Source organism: Fusarium odoratissimum (assembly GCF_000260195.1).
Source record: "Fusarium odoratissimum NRRL 54006 unplaced genomic scaffold supercont1.19, whole genome shotgun sequence".
NCBI classification, from domain to species: Eukaryota; Fungi; Ascomycota; class Sordariomycetes; order Hypocreales; family Nectriaceae; genus Fusarium; species Fusarium odoratissimum.
In genome coordinates this window covers 727929-749177 of record NW_022158704.1, presented here as the reverse complement: position 1 = coordinate 749177, position 21249 = coordinate 727929, and the positions used below count along the sequence as shown (strand labels likewise).

Genomic DNA, 21249 nt, shown 5'->3' with positions numbered 1-21249 from the left:
GCGTTCTTTCGCGGCTGGCCATACAAAATCTGGACCAATCAGATTCCGAGAAACTTATTTATCCCTGTCTGCACCAAACCCTCATTATTCGGGAAAACTTATGAATTAATGTAGAGTCAGCCTTCGGCTGAACCAAACCCTCATTATTCGGGAAAACTTATGAATTAATGTAGAGTCAGCCTTCGGCTGAATCATCGCCAACGTTGCTTGTGGTCGGGGATGCTGAACATGCTGATCAAGGTCAATTTTATGGCCAAGAAGGAATGTGCATCTCTTGATTAAGTTAACGACCTACTTATAACAAATTAAGGTAGGCTATAGCGTACAAGGACAATAAGACCGTACTACATCGAGGTTTGTTGCGACAACGCTTCACGTCCGCGCACTGGAACCTATCCCTAATGCCAACTAGGGAGCGCAGAGATACGATCTTGCTTTTTATGTCTTCTTAGACGTCAGTCTCGTTTAAAAGATTCTATCAGCAGGTATATTCTGAAGCCTCGGTTTAGGAATTTGAGTGTGCATGCCAGACGCAGGGTAGGCAGTCGTAACTCCTTACCCTGTAGCAAACGACTTCAGCGAGCCCCTAGGGGAACGGGCTTGGAGAACTATTGACACTTGCGTTTGGAAGCGGCAATGGAAACGTTTACACAGTAGCGATCAGGCTTCTGTAGGCCAATCGCTTCAATCTAACACAAATATCGGGCAGTCTGGAGTCACGCTAGTCTTCAGTGTTACGGGAGAGCTTCCTCACAACGTTTTTGCCGGAGGCCTATAGTTTAACAGAAATTACAGATATTATGACTTCACATTTGCAAGGACAATCGTTCAAAATCAAGACAAATAGCATTGTTGAGACTATAGTCGAGCAGCTCGACCTACTCAGGATATACATTAAACGCCAATGATCCTGGACGCCTGCCATCCCTACCTAATCCAGTTTTCCAGCGCCCTCGACCCCCTTATGCACATCTCACATTATCCTAGGGCCAGCAAGTACTCACTTGGAAGGCCCTCACTCTGTAGGCGGGGAGCCTGTGTACAATATCCCGCTCAAGCTAGAAGAAAGAGAAAAAAAGAAGAATACAAAAAATCCTGGCGTCGGGCCCGGCGAGATGTAACTTAGCCAGTCAGAAGTGACTATGGAGAAAAGTGAAAATGGAAAAAAAAAAAAAGAAGAGCTCGTTGGCAAAAGATGTCCAAAGGAGGTGGAACTGTGACAAGACGCCTGTCTGGCGTTATCGTAGAGGCATTCAGTCGTGCATCAACGTTGCAACTAGACAGGCCGTGGTTCTGCGGCGTTCTGTTGTTCGCTTGCTCACTCAAGATCGTCGCGAGATGCCTGCATCATCATGAAAAGCTTGCGTGAATCCATCATCGTTCAGAATGGTTCGGTCGTTTGACATCATTCATGGGTAAACGTTGAGTGAAGATTAATCAGGGGAGTGCTCAGTAGGCATCCTCGTCTGTCCATTCACTGCCTGAAATGATGCGGTTACCATCTTGGTCAATCATCACTGGCCCATTATATGATGCTGTAGGGGGTATGCCGCGTATGCGCTTGGACTGGCTACTCGTGGGTCGGCCTGGCTCAGGTGAGAACCGCTTATTGCGAGTCGCCCTTAACTTGGCGTAGTAGGCATCTGAAACATCAAGCTCAGGTTCGCTGTTATCGTCGTATGTCTCCCAGTTTTCAGATCCAGAGATGTTGGTTGATGCCATTGAGTTGCCAGAGATCTGTCTTGGCGGGGCCATCGGACGATAGCCTTGTGAGCGGATGGTGGAATATGGGTCATGGAAGCTCTCTTCGCTATAGTATTGAGAGTTGTTGCTTGGGTGACTGCTGAACTGGGAATTGTTGCTGGGATGGCTGCTATACTGAGAATTGTTGGAGTTGGATCGTGCTGTTCGAGGGCGATCATCATATACATCCTCAGGCTCAACATGGCGAACAATGCTGGAATTGAGGCCCATGGACTTATAGGGATTCATAGGAGCTTCAAGATCGCCCCGAGCCATCAAGTCACGCATCTTCGGAGGAGGTGCCCGCATCAAAGGGGGACCAGGTCGGAAGGTATCAGCTCGCGACTCAGCACGAGGCCGTTCGGGAGAGTTGTTCCCGTGCTTCATGTTTGATAGCGGAACTCGGGCAGGAATTCGCGATGGACTCCTTGCAGGGCTTCCAGGTATACTAGAAATGGAGCCCGTAGCTTGGTGTCCAGGTCGCTTGGGAGGCATGCCAGCTGTAGGGGTTTTGGTCATGGATCGAGGAGGAGCAGACTTGGTGGCAGCTCGGTTTGGTACAGACTTGGGTGGTTTGATGGTTGAGGGAGGTGGACCAGCTGGTGTCTTAGAACGGGGCGGCAGTGCGCCCTTCTTTGGTCCATCAGAAGCCTCAATCTCATCCAAGTAACTCTCACCATACACGAGGAAAGGTCGCCCATATTCGTCTTCCCATTTGGAAAGTATCTTGCGTAGATCGGCAGTGATCTTAGGGAGTTCTTTGGCGATACGCTTTCGCATCTTTTCCTCGCGGAGCAGTTTGCCAGGATCTCGCTTCTCACCCTTCTGACCACGTGCCATGAGCCGCGATGCGTCCTGACTGGAGGCAGCGAGATCATCGCGCTCCTGGATCAAACTCTTGTGTCTATCGATGAGTGCCAATGTGGGTGCCCGCTGTTCCTTGAGAGCTTCCAGGCGGGCAATTTCACGCTCATGGGCCTCCAGAAGAGCGTCACTGTAGACATCGGAAAAGGCAGGGGTGAATTCAAGCATCTCATCCTCGCAAAAGTATAGCGCATCCCAGAGTTCTTGAAGCTTGATGCGGGAATCTTCGACGAAAAGGTGGAGGTTTTGACGCTTGAGCTCATTCAATCGCGCGAGCTCGTCCTCAAACTCATTGATCTGTCGCACACCGCAGCCGCGGTTCGCGTTAAGGAATGGCTTGGTCTCGCTCTCATCAACACCAAGCTTGATCCATAAAGCTTCGACGGAAGATCTGAGCTCCTTGAGCTTCTTCTCGCGGTTCTTCTTCTCATCTGAGAGTCTGTCGCGCTTAGAGCGGAGTCGGTTGATGTCTTCCTCATGCAGACCAAGTTGCTCAGGAGCATCGCGATAGTACTTGACGATGGCGCCATCTTGTTGCGCTTGGGGAATGCCAAGCTCAGCCCACAGGCCAATGGTCTGGTCGGCAAGGGCTTGAACAGTAGCGATGCGACGAGAATACTCCTCATAAACTCGTGTGAACTCATTGTCAAGCTTGTCAACGTAGGTGGAAGAAAGGTCAAAGTTGGGAGGGATGGACTGATTAGGCCCTGTGGGCGGTAAGGGAATTTGGACAAATGTGGGCTCCAGGTGAGAGGAATAGGATTCAAGGGCCACGACGAGTTCTAGGTGATGTTAGTGAGTGAAAGACAAAGGTTGTAGCTGCGAACGCACTCTTGACTTGCTCAAAGCGCTCCTTATGGAGGCGACTGATTTGTATATGCTTCTCCTTCAGTTGTTGGAGGCATTGTGTTAGAGGATATGTGATGGTCAAGTCGTCGTCGTCTTCGTAGTCGCGGCGACGTTTTGAATCGTCCAACGATGCCTCCATTTGGTGAATCATGGTAATGATCTTCTTTGCCTCGTCGACCATCTCCTTCTTTTCTGAATTGACTAGTCGCACTTGGCTATTGAGTGCTTCAGACAATGCTGAGAACAACTGCTCAAGTTAGTGAGCTGCGATATGCTTTGCGACCAAGTAAACATACCTCAGATTCTCGAGCTTCGCGCTCATGATCAGGGACACCGATCTCATCAAAGAGACCGTGCAGCTGGGCAATACTATTATTAACCTGCTGTGCGAGGTAACTTGTGTCCACCATTTTGCTTGGTATCGCGACTTTCGCCGTCAAGGGGATAACGTGATCGGTATCGATGCTATATACAAGCAAAGGGGTGAACAAAGGTGCTTGCGAATAAACGTATGTAACGGGTATTTAAAATGCGTGCAGCGTGATTCGTAGTCTCGGTTTTATTGGGTTGTGTGCAATCGTGTGTGTCCAGTTGGTGTTTACTTTCTCTCACGTGTGGTCATCGAGCAGTGAAGTCGTCGAGGCGGGAATAGCATCCTATGCGCAAAGCGAAGTTGGAGGTTTGCGAAAATTGAGTGCAAATGCCATGCACCGCAAAAGCGGATTCGTGATGAAGGATTTACGAGTTGGAGAAAAAAAAAGAGAGACTTGAAAGCGGCTGAGACAAGAGAGATTCCAAGGTCAAGTCAGATAGACAGAGGATCTAGCGACATAACATGAAAGTATTCACGGCGGCATCTGGCGCAATATGGTAAACGATGGGAAGCGGCGAGTTGCTACAGCAACCTCCCTTCCGGTACAGGGAATGTGTAATTGGCGGGCTATTTCGGGGCGCCCCAGTGTTTCAAGCAAGCTTACCCCGCTGAAGCTCGCTTTTGGCAGGGATGTTCCAGGGCTCCGAGGCCACTGAAAGCTTGGTAGAAGCGCGGGCTGATCACCTGTTGCTACTGAGCTCCAGTTGTCAGTGCCCGTGATTGGCCTGAAGTGGGAATCCCATCTAGCACCCTTGGCCCCTCTGATTTCCAGGGACGGGCAGCTTTTGGCCCGTCCACGATGCGAGAACCAGGAAAAAGATGGGATTTAATTGAGGACGGTTTCCACTGCTCCGCCTTGAGATCGAATGATCAAAGTCTTACGTGCAAACATATTCTCGCTTAAACATCTCAACCAGCGGTCTAGCGGCACTTTATCACCTACTAAGCCTTGAGGAGTAATAAAGCTCCCTTCCTTGTATCCAGGTAAGTTCCTTGTTTTTACCCCATGGGTCCAATATCACACAAACATGAGGCCTTAGCAAGACAAGCACGAACCCGCAATGGTCCGTATATCATCCTTACGCAAGTGTGTTCGGCGTCTTACTCCAACTCCTTGCATACAGTAGTTCAGTTGAGTTGACATGCATGTGCAGAAGCGATATCTAGTTCACAGGACAAGCGAATCAAGACTCCGCAAGCAGCAGAAAAAACAAGACGAGACGGCCATGGATGTTCGTATCACAAGAAAAGTAAGAAAGCTGAGCCGCAAGCAGAGTTTTCTTGCCATGGTCGTAACGGGGTAAGAAAAACAAAAAAAAAAGTCAATATTCACATAAAGCAGCTACCCGGGTTACCTGTTACCATCCATTTCGCCATGGATTGGTCTTCTAAGAAATCATGGTTTTCGTAAACATCGTTTCAAAACTCAGCCTACGATTGGCGAAGAGCACCTGCAGCTGCAGCCACAGTCGATGTTTGTAACAGGCTTATGTACCTCGGATCCTTTCTAACGTTACTTCTCACCACCACCACTCACTCCGCATGTAAACAAAGAAGCATAACAGCGGGTTCCCTGGCATTGCCATAGCTACCCCTCAAGTCCCATCCTCTGCAGCACATCACACACATCGCCGAGGCCCCATGAACCCTACCGTAATCGATCTCCGAGGTTTAATTGATTAGGTTGTTTATCATTTATCGTGAGGCCCAAGCTCCTCATGACATCTGCCATTGTCTTCCCACTCCCAGCTCTTGACGTATTAGCTGGTGCGTGCTCTAAGCCAACGCTCGAGGCCGTCTCTTGTAATCAAACCGTCCGTATCATTGAGCCGCCTATCCCTCCCTTCATAAAAACTCTTACCATTACCCACGGTAGCTGTTCGCTAAGTTAGCTTTTCGCACCATCTGGTGAAACAGGCTAGTCTATCAGTTGCTAAAGTGCTTCTGCGTCATTCTCACGAGTCCACATCTTGAGCGGAGTGTGTCCAGATCGTGGTCGATCGATTTAATCCTTGCATTTCACTGTCGCTCGCTCCGAATTTGTACCGTAAACGGGAAGTTCAGCTCGCCCAGGGAAAGACGCGATGCCTTCACTGGATCCTGTCCACATTTGTTTGTCGATATTTAGCAAGACCTGAGAACAACCTTGATATCTACCGGGTATCGAAAATCTATTAAAGCACCCATCCTGTGCCCAATGCTCCAATGCTCCGATGTCAAGTTTCCCATATGACAATGAACAGGCAGCACAAACACAAACAAGAAAACCCCCATATACGTTGTAGAAAAGTTAAACAGACATGTCCAAGAAGCTCCAATCAGTTGCTGGAGATCCAATAGTCATCAATGCAGCAAATAGCATACCGTGGTGGCCATTGGTGGCCCGAAAAGTGCTCTTAAGAGTCATCGGCCTTTTTCAAGACGCCCTGCGCATTTGAAATTCCTGGAGTGGATGTTGAGACCAGAGACAATACGTGACGTTCCATTGCCATATCGTCGAGCTCATTTCGTTGTCGCTGCATTGCGTGATACTCATTTCACTTTGTGTCATTGTAATCATTGGGCGATGTTCCGAAATCGATGGCCCGGAGGCCCTCGTGTCGCGATCTTTCTTCCATCGTAAATCGATAAAAACGACATCCGGATCATTAAAATGACCGTCGGAATCTGGTTCTCTTGGTGCTATCACAGCGTCCTTGGCTTAGATGCTCTGTGATCACATCGCACTCCAGGATGGCATGCCGTTGTCTTCTATGCCAGCCTTCAAGCCATTGTCATTCATCTCCATAATTCCATACATATCCCACGATAGGTAGTTCTGCAAATCGCTGAGATCTACTGCCTGGTGGTCCATGTGTGAAGTCGTAGCTCCTGGGGGTGTCCGTTGAGATACTGGCTGCTCGTGCTGTAGTTTGGATCGTGCGGGCGTTATTTCGGGCTGACTGCTCGCCCCAGAGACTGATCCAGCTCCTCTTTTGCTCGCAGTTGGACTACCGCTTTCCATCTTATTCCAAGCATCGCGGTCTATCGGTTTCATATCACTGCTTTGGCCTTGCGCAAGACGTGCGAGGCCAAGAGCTCCCATGGCCTCGTCAGGACTGCTGGTGACGGGGCTTCCAGTCAAAATCGGTGACCTAGAAAGTACTTGTTAGTATTGAACTGATTTGAGGGTTTTTGTTGCGTACCTTTCCTCGTCACCATGTAAAGGACGGTCGCTCATATGCTCATCCTGGGCAAAAGTCTTGCGAATCTTAGCTAGCCATCTTTCAGTCGTCGTTGCCTAGTACCATAGTTAGCAAAACCCACGACAAATATTACACTTCAAATTCCACATACCAGAGAATCGGCGAGTGGAAACAGAGCCGCCATTGTCCGTAGGATCTTGCTGTTGCTTTCCACAGCATTGATGGCATCCACAACAATCGTCTCTGCATCAGGTCTACTCAAGTCAAGCAGCCTTGCAATGTAGTACAACATCACACGGCTACTATCATAGGCAAAGCAGGGGAGGAGACTATCAGCAAGATATCGTGCACCATGTTGCACCGCCTCGGCCAAGATAGTTGAGATCTGCTTCGCATGATAAAAGCAATCGGCTTGCAAAGATTGCAGGAACTCTTGCTGATTTGGTGGGAAGTAGAAAGGCTTGATCAGCTTGAAGAGGTCAGGCATAGATATCCTGTAAAGATCTAGAAGATTATGGTGATATGTGCAATGGAGTAAGACAAGTGATCCGAGCTGATCGGATTCGAGGCGTGCGTAAATGGTGTCAGTGGAGTATGAGATGAACTCGGGAAGATGTCGTCCCCACGATCGCAAATCCGCATCAAGAGCTGCAAAGTCGGACTCAGGAAGCCATGGAGGTGGGCTCGTATTCAAATGCTTTACGTATCTGTACTCAGTTAGATGTCGGTGTCCGTCCAAAAAGCATTCCGGGTTTCAAACGAACCTGACTACCCGTTTCCATAGGGTGACAATTCGGATGTAGTAAGCCATGATACCCATGTTGGAAGCCGGCCTTCGTGGAACAATCGCAGGAGGGAGGAATTGCAGAACGTGTCCTACACCGAGCGTCTCTGTTACACAAGGGATCCGAAGTCTGAAGTTACGTTCGTTACATGGCAACTGGATTTTAATATCGGCTTCACGCAGTAGTGTTAATTGATCAACACCACTACCCGTCCAGGCATCTAGGATGTAGCAGGCCCACATGAGTCTACGACGACTCTCCTTCTCAACGGCTGGTGGAGAGGACTCGTTGGCCTCTGCGCAGAGGATGTCGGGTGAGAACTCGACGTTGAGCTGTAGTGCGTGAGCCATTCGGACTGCGAGACCACTCAGCATCAGGGCTTGGGTGTATTCGCCTAGTCTAAAATGAAAGTCATAAAGTAATATGCATGTCTGAATAAACATGTTAGCCATTTGTAAGCCCGAGCATTAGGTTGAGAATTACCATGAGCCTTTGGACTGAAATCTTGCCAAAGTTGGTGAGAACCAGCATTTCAGCCTTTTGTGCCCAGCTGTTACCCGCAGCTCGGATTAGGCTCGCTTTCGCATCTTGGTCCTCCAAATTGATGGATAGAGCATAGAATCTGGATAATTAGTGCCATGTTCACATAGTTCAGATTGAGGGACATACTTGGCTCCTTGCGCGCAAATAATGTGTAGTAGTGCCTTTTCGTCATCAGACTCGAAGCCCTTATCTAACAGACGAGCAAATGATGGTCTATGTACAAAAGCAAAGCATCGAAGAGGATGAATGTTGGCAAAATAATGGTCGACTACGGTACGGATGTTGTTCCCAGATGGGAGATCTGGTGATATAAGCCTAGGAGGGATAAGTAAGCTGGATTGACCCGGATCTTCGGGAATGAAGCATCGACTCACCATGAATGAATAGACAACTCGGTATCATCGGAAAAGTCTATGGGCGGATTAATGCTGCTGGTATCTCTGGTGCTTGACCGATGAGACGTTGCGACATCGTTCTCCCGCGACTGGATGAGACTGTGTGACCTCAGGCTCTCCCCAGCGATGGAGGAAGCATCCAAGGAGGACTCTAAATCTTCTTCAGTCGAGCCCGAAGTTGGTGCCTTGCTGAGGTTGCGCGCCCAGCGAGGAGCCGAGCCTCCGTCATATTGACATTCGAGATTACGGGCGCTACATCGTGAACATCTCGGGCGGTCGCCGTCGCATTTAGTCTTTGATACACGACAACTGGTACATGATCGATAAGTCCTGATCTTCCTCAGGGACACAGGAACTGATCCACGCCGACTGCCAGACTTTGAACCGTCATCGTCAACACACTCGAGTTGGAGACGTTCACAATTGCGACAGCCGTTGGGCCGACCGTCGCATTTGACCTGCGGTTTATCGCATGTGAGTTGAATGACTCTCTTATCAGACACTGAAAAAAATACGTCACTTACCTTTCTCGCGCGACAGACTCGACAGCCCATGCTGCTGCTTCGGTTGGCGCTGGCAAGACTCTCACTATCAGCAAGACTCCGTGAGGTCTTGTGTCCAAGAACCAAGTTGAGATCTTCCATGGTCGTCGCTGTAGATTTCCCTTCTGCAGGTAGTTCCCCTGCCCTGCTCATGGCGAGCTGGCGAGCAGCCGATGGCGTGCGAGGGCCCTCTGCTATCAGAGGCTGGGCTGGGCTAGCAGGTGCTCTACAGCGACAGCAGGTGGATTGACGCCACAGTAAATCTTCGGGGAGATTGATTTAGGCGTCCTGTTAGAGCCTAGTTTGCGGTCAAGCTTGCGCTATGTGGGTTAAGTACCCCTTGTAACTGCTGTCAGCCATATCACGACATTGGCCTCGAGGATGGCGATGGGCCTTGGTTCGCTGAGCTGAGTGAGAGCATCCCACGCCTGTGAACGGGGACTTCGGATGTCGGAAATCCTTGGCTGCTGCCACTTCCCTTGTAATTAAATACGTAAAAGCGCCCGCTCAATTCTCTCGAGTTTGGACCTCCTCATGGTTCCTATAGTCGACCCCCACTCTCGTCAGATCTACACCATCGTCTCTTGGTATGATGCCAACCACCATCAACTTCTTGTCTCACGGAGAATATTGAGCAGAAACTCAAACTCCGCCTTGCGCCATTGAACCGTTGCAACTTTCCCCGCAGCAGCTGTGATAGTGATTTAACGCTGTGACACTTTGAGCCTCTCACAACTGAGCCATAGTGTGCGAGTCTACTACTTGATGACGAAAATCGTCAATAACAGCTCACTTCAATTTGGTGCGACAACTCATCCTTCACATGAATATTCCCGTAGCTCTTCAGTATGTCTATGATTCCGTGAGCTGAATTGTAGATTCCCAAGAAAAAGTTCGTTTCGGCCGCTGGACGTTGGAAACAAATTCGAAATATTGAATCCTACCAGGATGACGCAGTTTACCATCGCGATCCTCCCCGGATCAACACCCACTTTCCGACCATGATAGTGCCTTTCGCTGGTACGACGCATAGACTTAAATATATGGTAAATCAAGTGTTTAAGTCGTCGATTTTGTACCTGAAGTTTTCCCCCATATATCATTCAGACAGCCATCCAAACATCAAATGGGGCCAAATCGGCATATGATACCGGATAAGGAATCCGATTCCCTGTGCCGTGGGTGAGCAGCCATGCTTTTATTCCAACATCCAAGACAATAGTCTCTTTTGGTCTTGTTTGGATTCACTCAGGTGTGACTTTGTGATAAACCGTATTAGAGTCCAATTCCCAACATACTTGGAAGCATAAGCCCTTTCTATGTGACGACGATTTGAATAACCTTAAGCTTCTCGGATAATAGGTAGTGTCGAATTATCGGGCATCTAGCAGCGACGATCCGATCATGCGCATTGCCGGCCAATCGACGTTCCGGTGTTGCTACAGGGTAGCGGGCTTGCTCGAGTATATCAACGATATTGCTCTCTCATGATGAAAGACTCCATCAACTGACATTCGGAACTTCTCAAGATAATAAAAAATTAAAGTAAGTAAGGTAACATGTTGATTGGCGGAAACCGAATGTTCGCAACAACTGTACGTGAAGGAACAAGACAATCAAACCCTATTCTCATGGAAGATCTACGATAAATCCCAATGCCCGATGTCGTTTGCGCTTACATGCTTGAAATCTTTGATTCTATACAGAGACATATGCTCAAGTTCTAGTTGCAACGATCGTGCTTGTCGGCTAATCCTGTTATCATCATAGGGACTGTCAAAAGCACGGCAATGTAGAGCGCTGCTCAACAATAGCTACCTAGGCATGACCAATATCTTCTCATAATTTCATTCCAACCTACTCATATCTAAAACAAACGAAACAAAAAAAAAAAAAAAAAATAGAATTATGAGTCAAGTTCTCCAACTTGGGTAGTTGATGCTCGTCACTTTGTTATATCGGACGTCTCTTATCTTTTTATCTTTCCCCTTATGACTCAATGCCGCCCAATTGCAGCGCTCCAAAAGACCCCTCCACCCCTCCCCCACCAACATCTCTCGATAACTTTCCATCTTCAAAAATAACCCCACCACGAGCTTCAACATCGAATACAGCTAAGAGATTCTCTAAATTGCTGAAAAACGACATAAGAAATACCGAACGAAGCCGATTAACGATCTTACACCAATTGACATCATGTCCGACCCTGTCGCTGAGGTCACCGAGGGCACTGTCAAGCTCGTGCTTGACGAGGTGACGGGAGAGCAGGTCACGCGCAACGAGTTGAAGAAGCGCACTCAGAAGCGAGCCAAGAAGGCTGCTGCCCAGGCCTCGCGGGAGGAGAAAGCGAAGAACCAGGAGGCTAACCCTAAGCCTGCTGCGCCTAAGCCTAAGGCCCAGGAACCTACCCAGCTCGACCCCGATGCTATGTTCAAGCAGGGCTTCCTTGCCGACGTTTACAAGGAGCGACCTGTGAAGCCTGTAGTTACTCGATTCCCTCCCGAGCCGAACGGATATCTTCATTTGGGTCACGCTAAGGCTATTGCCATTGACTTTGGCTTTGCTCGCTATCATGGTGGCAAGACGGTAAGCTTGGGAGCGGGCTGTTGTGATTCATAGTGCTAATATGTGGTAGATTCTGCGGTATGATACTGTCTGACAAGTACTTTGTCCCTAGCTAACAAGAAAAGATTCGACGACACGAACCCCGACGAAGAGGAGGAAGTTTACTTTGAATGGATCCTTAAGATTATCAGATGGCTTGGTGGGCATCCTGGATCCGTGATCCTGAAACCGACTGATTCTAACCTCATATTAATACAGGCTTTGAGCCCAGTGCCATCACCCACTCAAGCGACAACTTCCAGAAGCTCTTCGATCTCGCCAAGGAGCTCATCAAGAAGGAGAAGGCCTACGTCTGCCATTGTAATGAGGCCGAGATTAAGCTCCAGCGCGGTGGAAAGGAAGGAAAGGAGGGTCCCCGTTATCGATGCAAGCATGCCGAACAGGATGTCGAGACAAATCTCCAGAAGTTCCAGGACATGCATGATGGAAAATACGAGCCTCAGACCGCTTTCCTCCGCATGAAGCAGGACATCACAAGCGGAAACCCCCAGATGTGGGATCTTGCAGCCTACAGAATACCCAAGAAGCAGAAGCCTCACCACCGAGCTCCCGAGTGGAAGATCTTCCCTACCTACGATTTCACACACTGCCTTTGCGATAGCTTCGAGGGTATCACTCACAGTCTGTGCACGACCGAGTTCATTCTGTCCCGTGAAAGCTACGAGTGGTTGAACAAGTCTCTCGAGGTTTACGAGCCTATGCAGCGAGAGTTTGGTACGAGTTCCCCATTGCGTTGAGTTTCCATGAAATGCTAACAGACAACAGGCCGACTTAATGTTAGTGGAACCATTATGAGCAAGCGAGCTCTCAAGAAGCTGGTCGAGGGTGGAATTGTTCGTGGCTGGGACGACCCTCGACTGTACACACTGATTGCTATCAAGCGCCGAGGTATTCCTCCCGGTGCTCTTTTGGCCTTCATCAACGAGCTTGGTGTTACCACAGCCAAGACAATCATCCAGATTGCTCGATTCGAGCAGACCGTTCGCCGATACCTCGAGAACACAGTACCAAGACTCATGCTTGTCCTGGATCCTGTCCCCATCGTCATTGAGGATTTGGAAGAGACCCAGGAGCTCGAGGTTCCCTACTCACCCAAGGACCCCAAGTTCGGTACACACAAGGTCCGCCTAACCAAGACCGTTTACATTGACCGCTCCGATTTCCGAGAGGAGGACATCAAGGGCTACTTCCGACTTGCCCCTGGAAAGACTGTTGGTCTTCTCAACGCTCCTCACCCTATCAAGGCCACTTCATTCGAGAAGGACGAGTCAGGCAAAGTTACCAGCATTAAGGCCGTGTTCGACAAGGAGAGCAAGCCCAAGACTTACATCCAGTGGGTGCCTGAGGGCTCCATCAAGCTGGAAGCCCGAGTGCATAGCGCTCTGTTCAAGTCTGATGATCCCACAGCCGCTGAGGGCGGCTTCTTGAACGATGTCAACCCCAACAGCGAGGTTGTTTATCCCGAGGCCCTGGTTGAGGAAGGCTTCAAGGAGGTGCGCGAGAGAGCTCCCTGGCCTGTCACCGCTGGTGAGACGAGCGAGGCTAGCGGCCCCGAGAGTGTTCGATTCCAGGCCATGCGTGTTGCCTATTTTGTGAGTATTTATTATCCTGGACAACAATCTATAACTAACAATTCTGCAGGCTATGGACTCGGATAGTACAGATGACAAGATCGTGCTCAATCGCATTGTTTCACTGAAGGAGGATCGCGAGAAGAACTAGGAAAAGGTGCCATAAATAAAGAATAAGAAAGAAAGGAGTCCACTTTAGATGACTGACACTTGGTATCTGCTCTGCTTTGCGACTGAGATACAGTGGACTTGTGGCTTGAAACAATATGTAACAGAAATGTATTCATGACGACGCCGAAAGTTATGCTTGATGGGGGAGTGTAGACGAGAGTGGTAGTAAGGAGCGAGAGATACCTAAACCTATAACTATAGCTGAAGATGATTTGTATTCTATATGGACAATGAATTGTGCTTGAGCTCAAAGCTATTTGTCACAACTAGGCCGTCTTTATTAGAATAATTGACCGTGATATAATGCATGTGAGGTTGATTGATAGCCAGATCTGTAAGCTGAAGTCATTTCATTACACGGCCGCTGCCGGTCGAACTGAAAAGCAGAGTTTAAAGTGCATCATGCTACCAATCTTTTTTTCTTCTTTCTTTTTTTTGGCATGATGGTGCTCTAATTGATTTGTCGATGTCCAATACATATGGCTTCGTATCTACCAAAGCGGCGTTATGCAACCTACAGGGTTGAATCAAGAAGGGTAGCACTGGGTTCCCCATGTCCTGTATTGCTGCACCGTAAAAACTACAAACTCATCCTCAAAAGTCTCTCAGTGATCACTATCTGTGAATGTGCAAGTCTAAAATAGCATTGGAATACTTATCTCGAAGAGGAATCCATGGGGTTTTAATGTTGATTCGGACTGACTTGTGGCTGCGAACGGGTAATTACATCCGCACCTTGCAGGGCTGAGATCGTAGATTCGGGTATTTCCCCTGATTGAGCATAGGGAATGATTGAAACAATGTCAGGATCAGCACTGGGAGATGAGATGCCCAAGATTGCTCAGCATTATATCCGGGGCTCTAGCAATGGATGGGACAGGTAACAAGAAGTGAGTCTTTGTCGTCAGAACACAACAACTTTAAGAGTTGACTCGAAAACAAGATAATCAATGTTGAGTAGAGGGTCGTTTGTACTCAGTTCTGAGCTAGCTGCAGAAACGATGTCATGCTAATTGCCACATATAGCGCTGTGATGATTGATTGATTGATTGAGGCAGAAGGATTTCCTTGCTTGTCATTTATCTTGGTGACGATATTTGGGGGCCAGAAATATCATCCTTGCAACTGATGCACATCCTCCTCAACACCAAGCCACGAACTGGCCTCTGAGAAATACCCGTCTTTAGAATTAATCTAGAACTTCAGCTCAAGAGATTGTTAGATTTTGAAGGAGTAGCTTTACCCACAAAACTCAAGACATGAGAGTGTCACGTTTGACCAAGGCTCAAGCTACACAGCCCTTTTGAGAGGTCGAGACTTGGCTTTTGACTAGCATATTTTGGGTATAGATGGGCTGCATATCCAATTCGGTTTGATGGCGCCAATAAGCGCTTATGGTTAATTTCTTAGCTCCTCAGCCGTTCACACTTGTAATGAGCTAAGGCCGTTGGCCAAGGCTGGCTGTGTTTCGAGAGATGGGCTGACTTTGAATGATTGGCTCTTTTATGTGCTAGATATGGTGGCAGGGCTGATTACTAGTCGATTCGAAAGGCAATCCTTCATAAGGGTTGTCATCCAATTTCTTGAATTCTCTCACTACCTCCCTGTCTTCCTCTCTTACACCCTCCGGTCTTGGCTTCAGTTCAATTCTCCGTATATCGACTTCAGAAATGGGCTCCTCGATGAGATGGTTAGCTGTGGCTGCTCTTGTATCTTTCTCTCTTGACAAGACGAGTGCTCTTGAGTTTGATCTGCCACCCTCAGTACCGGAACCTACTTCGCCGGCAAGACTTCGTGCTATCCGTCATGTATATGCACGCGCAGACGCAACTACTGAGACTCTCAGCATCACTGTCGCCCCGGACAACACTTGTGGTTTCTACACGCCAAACACATCTTTCTTCTTCACATGTACTGGCGGTGTGAAGTGTATGTACGAGAATGACAAGTACAATGTTGCGTTTTGTGGTGAGAGGGACTTCAAGACGGCTTGTATGAACAGTGTCGATGCCTTGAACCCGGATAAGTGTGATGTGGACTGTAGACGGAACACAAACATTCAGAAATGGTGAGTCAAGTCCGAGTTTCACAATTGAGGCATTCGCTGATCTAATTGAACAGTACTGCCGACACAAAGACGGAGTGTTACACCATCTACTTCCCCAACAACATCGAGAAGTACCCTTGCCATACGCAATCAGGCTTCAGCAGCATGAACTTCCCTGACGGTGTAAGCGACTTCGAACAATCAACACTAGGCGTGGACGTCTTCCCAGCTCTGGCCACCACCGAAGCATCAAGCACAGAAGAATCCACTACCGAAGCCTCATCAAAGTCAACAACCGCAGCATCGACCACAACAGTCACAGGCGCACCCCAAAACGACGACGGTGAAGAAAACAAAGACAACAGTGGAAGCAGTACACCCGTAGGCGCTATTGCTGGCGGTGTCGTTGGAGGCGTCGCCATTCTCGTTGCCGTGGGCCTCATCATCTTCTTCATCCGTCGACGAGACAACAAGAAGAAAGCAGCAGCTCAGCCATTAATGTCAGACCAAGCACACACGCAGCCACAAATGCCGTATGGAATGGCCCCTCAACAACAACACATGCATCCTTACCAGGAATGGCACACTGGATCACCGCCTCCTCAGGGGTGGCAACACAGTCCTTCACCTCCCATCCCAGGAGCTCCAGTGCTAGTTGAAGCTCCCGATTCAAATACTGCTCAGATTCATGAGATGGGCGATGGAACCGTCAAGTATAAATAAGCATACGAAAAAGGGAGGGCATTGTTCTGGATTGGCGGAAAGCGATAGAAGGCGTTTTAAGTGCTTACTTGTATCGTCCTGTGTTGGACTAGCTCATATTAATGGCTGCGACTAGTTTCACTTCTCAACTCTTGTGTGTGTGTGTTAAGCTCGTGACTTCGTTTGATAGACGTGCCTTATTCGGATCAGATAAAAGCATAATTTGAAAGGAGGGTAGTGGATGGGTGGTCTAGATCTCTGAATGAAGATCTCCCGGCCTAGATGCTGGTTCAGTGGTGATGTTGCATGATCAAGATGAAGACTGCTGAGGAAGCAGGAAGACTCAGGACCTTTATCCTAAGTCATAAAAAGATTTAGGTAAACTCAAAACTGGCTTAGAAGGCCTTAGATGGTCGTTTGTATCAACTAGGGTAAGGGTCCCGAGTTTTGCTACCTTCCCTGGGACTCTAAGTAATAGACATTGCTGTATGTGAGGGGAAACTGGACTTAGGTAATAGCTGTGTTGGAAACAAGATGAACTTGTTCTACGACAAGGCAGACGCAGAACGAGGAGCTGACTCCTGCAAATTACTCTTCGATAGCAGATAGGAGAAGCCAGATCGGGAAGTTGAATAGAAGTAGCGGAATTAGTTAGAATTGGCAGGCCTATTACTCCGCAGATTGAACCAAGTAAGCGAGGTAATTGTCGTAGAGTTACGACTACGAATCTCAGCGACTCAATGACATGCAGCTATCCCGTCTCCTTGGTAACCCCGTGATCTGGGTCTTGTGCTGCCAAAAATAGCCAGGGGTTTTGTCCTGCCAGCGCTGTCGACCGTTTATGTCGGCTAAGCCAGTAGAGGCTCTAGCGCCCTTGAGTGGCCCGAGACCTCTGTGCTACAAGTGGAACATCCCGCTAAAGGTCCCTGGAATTCGCGGCTGCTCTCAATGAACTCTACTGAGGTTCCGTTGCAGCCGCGAGCGAGACGTGAGACGTTGACGTGAACCCTGCAGTCTCAAGTCTCAGACCCCGACCCAAAACTTTCAACTCGTGATCTATACAACATCTTATCCGATCTAATATCTCACCATTTCCTCAACAATCAACAACCTCAAATCTTCAGTATATCTTATATATCCGACCTCTGATTACGACCCCTATTGAACAAAACCTTGGATGACCTCATAACGCATTCCTTCAACATTCAATGTCAATGCCGCCGTGACGGTGATGACTCCCGTCGCTGCCCATACGACGGGCTCTTCCGATGCTGCCGCTGCCCTCAGGGGCGCAACACTCGCCTTCAACAAGACCAAACCCGCCCCTCCACCTCCCCAGAAGGACAATGGCGCCTTAAGTGCTGCAACATCAGCCGGACGTCCTCGAAGCCCTACCAAGAACCTCGGCGCGCAGAGCACAGGTGGAAGCACAATCGACAACGAACAATATGGACAAAATGGGGGATCAATAGCGGCGAGGCTGAGACAGCTGGGCCATAGTCCGGGCCAGCTTCATCCGAGTGCAGCTAGGGGAGGCACAGATCCCAAGAGCGCAAGCTTCATAGCTGCCACGCTGGCAGCAAGTCGAAGTGCTAGTCCGAGCCCTAAGGCGCGAACACCACGGAGGAGGACGAGTGTTGAAGGTTTGTCAAGCAGTGGTGATATTGTTGATTCAGGGCCTATTGCGCCTACAGGATCACTTATCTCAATGTTTGAGCAAAGCCGCGCGGGTGACCCCGTGAAGCGAAGCTCTCCCAAACGAATCCCAGCCAAAGTGCCTAAAGAACCGGTCGATGGCATCTCAGAAGAGGGGATAACGCAACAACAGGAGAGACCTTCACTGGAAACCAAACCGAAACCTAAGCCCAAGCCGAAGCCAAAACCGTTGACACCGGAACCTCGGACACCCATCAAACCAGCTCCGGAGGCATTGTCACCTAAGCCAGCGCTTCCTCCCAAGCCAGTTCTGAGCCCCAATCCTGCTCTGAGTCCGAACCCAGCTTTGAGTCCAAAGTCATTCATGAGACCAAAGACACCACCTCAGATTATTACTCGTCATGCAACCAACCCTATGCCGACGCCATCGCCGGATCCTCAGAAGCGCAATCCCAAACCTAGGGAACAACCAAAACAGCGACCTCCGACACCACCGCAGCCTAGAGGGACAAGCAAACCAAAGGTCGAGTCTAGGAGCGTCTTACATGAAAAGTCCCCAACTATCACACAAAAACGCTCCGCTCCCCCACTCGAACCTCGACTGTCTCGTCCAAGGACAACTCCGCCTACTCCTACAGAAGCACGGCCGACATCGGCACTGACAGTATCTTCGGACGATACCTTCGTGTCTGCATCATCTGTTCAGTCGCCTGTACGAGAATCTCCTCCGGTGATGCCTGTAAAGAGGCATTTCACGGGTAGTGTTCCGCCATCACCGACTCGAGATTTTCGACGCAGCCAGTTTCAAAGCTCATCAGCCACAAGCCTCCCACTCGAGTCTCTCACGAGCGCCATCGTGGCTGGTTCGCTCGCGTCTGCTCGTCTTACACCACACAATACGGGAGGCAGTCTAGCACCCCCATTACCTCGAAGGCAAAAATCACCTCGCATGATGCAGACTTTACGGCAGCCGCCCAAGCCTCTAGAAGAGGACACAGATCGACACAAAAAGAAGGGTTTGAAGCTTCATAAAGGAAAGCACGCGCACCACGAAGGTTCGCGAAAGAAGTGGAGAGAAGAAGTAACACCACGAGAGCGGAAACGATATGAAGCAGTTTGGGCCTCAAACCGTGGCTTGTTCCTTGACTTGCCCAACGCACCTCTCGATGCAATGAACGGAGACCCCTCAGAATATGTTCTCAACACAGTTGTTCGAGAAATTTGGAAGCGGTCCCGTCTACCAGCAGATGAGCTGGCCGAGGTATGGGACTTGGTTGACCGTAAGGGACGAGGCGTTCTGGGACGTGCAGAGTTTGTTGTTGGCATGTGGTTGATTGACCAACGCCTTCGTGGACGCAAGATCCCAGCCAAAGTGAGTGACAGTGTCTGGGGCAGCGCCAATGGTATACAGACCAAGAAACCTGGACACAAGCATTAGGGAGGTTAATTCAAATTTGTCCTTTTTCTATAGAGTGATACCCTATTTAAACTACTTGCCTATTGCCTATATAAACAATTGTTCATGTCCCTGCTATCTAATATTGATGAATAAGTGAGTTACATCGCTGATACAAAGAAAGAAGCACAGAAGAGTATAGGATAGGCATCAGGATTTATATACTCAAACATTTTCATAAGCAACGTCTATGTTCTAATATGCAAAATGTGCTAAGAAGATATAAACAGTTCATTTGCAGACCAGGGAAATTTGACTTGTCTACACAAGACGATCCCCATCCAGTCTCCATATTCAACACCACCACGTCAAGGTTTTATCCCCTGACATAGTTAATCAAACTCTAACAACTCATGATGAGCTAGCATACTCCTTGCTAGTCTTGTCACCAAAAGTGACGGTGACATTGTACTCGCTGATGGTAGGGCTTCCAGAAGCACCGTAGATGCTGAGAAGAGCAGCGGTGACGAGGCCCTTGCCCTTGGTGGCACCCTCGGGGATGGTGAGCTTCTTCTTCAGAGGCTCAATCTTGTTAGACTCCTCTGTTTGCTGTATTAGCAACTAGATCAAGAGAAATAGAGGGTGGGTTAGGACTGGGAAACATACTCTTTCCGAGGGCGAAGGAATCGGCGACTTGGCCGATGGTGCCGGGGTATTGAGACTCAGAAGCATAGCCAAAGACGATGGAGGAGTCGAAGACGCTTTGGATGTAGTTCTCACGAACGATGATGGCCTCGAAGGGCTCACCGACTGCGATCTCCTTGGGGACCTTGATACCGGTGATGCGGGCCTCAGCGAGAGCGAGGAGAGCGGTGGAAGCGGCGGCGATAGAGAAGCGCATGTTGATGGTTGTGAAGTTATCTAGGAGTATAGATAGTTGTTTTCAGGATGGAGTTGAGTTGAGTATAGGAGAGCAGAAAGGATTCAGTTGAAGAGTCGGTGATCCCTTTATATACATATACAACTCTCAACTCTAATATCATATTATTCATGCATGTCCAACGTGAATGGATACAAACAACGAAAACCCTTGCATATCCACCCCCAAGATCTATTTGCAGCTCATAGACATGGCATCCGTCATAGGTCGCCCCAATTTCCAATGCCGATCGCTACCAATCCAAAGTCAAAACATGGTCCTCAGCTCGGCAATTCAACAAGTTGGATACTTCCCCGGATCTGTCGGGGAGCAGATCTGACCGCTTGTCACAAAAGCTGATGCATTCTTTGTGGCTGCGCCAGAATCTTCTTTGGCGTTGACCATTGAATTCCAAGGCAACGTTGCTGCACTGTATCTGAAACTTGAGGCTAGCACAGGCCGATACGAGCTTGATCGACGTTGTGCACGCTATATTCTCCGCCCAATGGGGGCTGTACGTGGACAAATTGTGAGTCTTGAACAGGAATTAGGGATTATGAGTTGATCGAAGCTTCCATGAGCCAATCTAGTTACCGCTTCCATCTTGCGTTATGTCAGCTCACGATGACGCACTATCTGTTTATGCCCAGACTAGAGTGCGGATGTAAGTGCCGGTTCAAAGATATTACAGGGGGAATTACTGGCGAAACAAGGACCAAAGTGCCACTTTTTATATAATATCCTAGACATTTATACAAGGTTGTTGCACTGAGTTAGCACGTCAAGAGCTGCTATACCGCCGGCACATATATGTACATACTACCTTACATACTTAGTATATATCTTCGTCATTCCCCCAACCAATAACTTGCCGATACCCGAA

At 48.8% G+C, this 21249-nt stretch overlaps 6 protein-coding genes across 6 annotated transcripts; 3 read left to right on the top strand and 3 right to left on the bottom strand.

Moving 5' to 3' along the window:
* Positions 1-827: 827 nt before the first annotated feature.
* On the bottom strand, positions 828-4305 carry FOIG_10877 (uncharacterized protein). The gene is made up of 3 exons (XM_031211385.1): positions 3753-4305; positions 3439-3703; positions 828-3389 (listed from the first exon to the last, which is right to left on the bottom strand). Exons 1-3 carry the CDS (start codon positions 3864-3866, stop codon positions 1450-1452), a joined length of 2319 nt encoding a protein of 772 aa, XP_031059318.1. The 5' UTR covers positions 3867-4305; the 3' UTR covers positions 828-1449.
* Positions 4306-5157: 852 nt separating this feature from the next.
* FOIG_10876 (uncharacterized protein) lies at positions 5158-9715 on the bottom strand. Its single transcript, XM_031211384.1, has 8 exons — positions 9262-9715; positions 8717-9195; positions 8469-8657; positions 8283-8421; positions 7779-8230; positions 7166-7721; positions 7015-7109; positions 5158-6963 (listed from the first exon to the last, which is right to left on the bottom strand). The coding sequence occupies exons 1-8, from the start codon at positions 9430-9432 to the stop codon at positions 6546-6548; spliced, it is 2499 nt and encodes an 832-aa protein (XP_031059317.1). The 5' UTR covers positions 9433-9715; the 3' UTR covers positions 5158-6545.
* Positions 9716-11354: 1639 nt separating this feature from the next.
* FOIG_10875 (glutaminyl-tRNA synthetase) lies at positions 11355-13626 on the top strand (the record flags this gene model as incomplete). The annotated part of the gene is made up of 5 exons (XM_031211383.1): positions 11355-11865; positions 11965-12043; positions 12103-12618; positions 12670-13496; positions 13546-13626. The coding sequence occupies exons 1-5, from the start codon at positions 11476-11478 to the stop codon at positions 13624-13626; spliced, it is 1893 nt and encodes a 630-aa protein (XP_031059316.1). The 5' UTR covers positions 11355-11475.
* A 1499-nt stretch (positions 13627-15125) lies between these two features.
* FOIG_10874 (uncharacterized protein) lies at positions 15126-16892 on the top strand. The gene is made up of 2 exons (XM_031211382.1): positions 15126-15714; positions 15768-16892. Exons 1-2 carry the CDS (start codon positions 15317-15319, stop codon positions 16414-16416), a joined length of 1047 nt encoding a protein of 348 aa, XP_031059315.1. The 5' UTR covers positions 15126-15316; the 3' UTR covers positions 16417-16892.
* A 414-nt stretch (positions 16893-17306) lies between these two features.
* FOIG_10873 (uncharacterized protein) lies at positions 17307-19661 on the top strand. Its single transcript, XM_031211381.1, has one exon. The coding sequence runs from the start codon at positions 17627-17629 to the stop codon at positions 19487-19489; it is 1863 nt and encodes a 620-aa protein (XP_031059314.1). The 5' UTR covers positions 17307-17626; the 3' UTR covers positions 19490-19661.
* FOIG_10872 (uncharacterized protein) lies at positions 19645-20954 on the bottom strand. The gene is made up of 2 exons (XM_031211380.1): positions 20114-20954; positions 19645-20049 (listed from the first exon to the last, which is right to left on the bottom strand). Exons 1-2 carry the CDS (start codon positions 20346-20348, stop codon positions 19859-19861), a joined length of 426 nt encoding a protein of 141 aa, XP_031059313.1. The 5' UTR covers positions 20349-20954; the 3' UTR covers positions 19645-19858.
* Positions 20955-21249: the final 295 nt, after the last annotated feature.

Coding starts and splice junctions, on each gene's coding strand:
- FOIG_10876 (XM_031211384.1), bottom strand. CDS start 9,432: ATGAGCAGGGCAGGGGAACTACCTGCAGAAGGGAAATCTACAGCGACG. Junction 9,196..9,261: donor GAGTCTGTCGCGCGAGAAAG/GTAAGTGACGTA, acceptor GATAAACCGCAG/GTCAAATGCGACGGTCGGCC. Junction 8,231..8,282: donor TTTCAGTCCAAAGGCTCATG/GTAATTCTCAAC, acceptor ATGTTTATTCAG/ACATGCATATTACTTTATGA.
- FOIG_10872 (XM_031211380.1), bottom strand. CDS start 20,348: ATGCGCTTCTCTATCGCCGCCGCTTCCACCGCTCTCCTCGCTCTCGCT. Junction 20,050..20,113: donor TTCCTTCGCCCTCGGAAAGA/GTATGTTTCCCA, acceptor TACAGCAAACAG/AGGAGTCTAACAAGATTGAG.
- FOIG_10873 (XM_031211381.1), top strand. CDS start 17,627: ATGACTCCCGTCGCTGCCCATACGACGGGCTCTTCCGATGCTGCCGCT.
- FOIG_10877 (XM_031211385.1), bottom strand. CDS start 3,866: ATGGTGGACACAAGTTACCTCGCACAGCAGGTTAATAATAGTATTGCC. Junction 3,704..3,752: donor GCGAAGCTCGAGAATCTGAG/GTATGTTTACTT, acceptor TAACTTGAGCAG/TTGTTCTCAGCATTGTCTGA. Junction 3,390..3,438: donor GCGCTTTGAGCAAGTCAAGA/GTGCGTTCGCAG, acceptor AACATCACCTAG/AACTCGTCGTGGCCCTTGAA.
- FOIG_10874 (XM_031211382.1), top strand. CDS start 15,317: ATGGGCTCCTCGATGAGATGGTTAGCTGTGGCTGCTCTTGTATCTTTC. Junction 15,715..15,767: donor AACACAAACATTCAGAAATG/GTGAGTCAAGTC, acceptor CTAATTGAACAG/TACTGCCGACACAAAGACGG.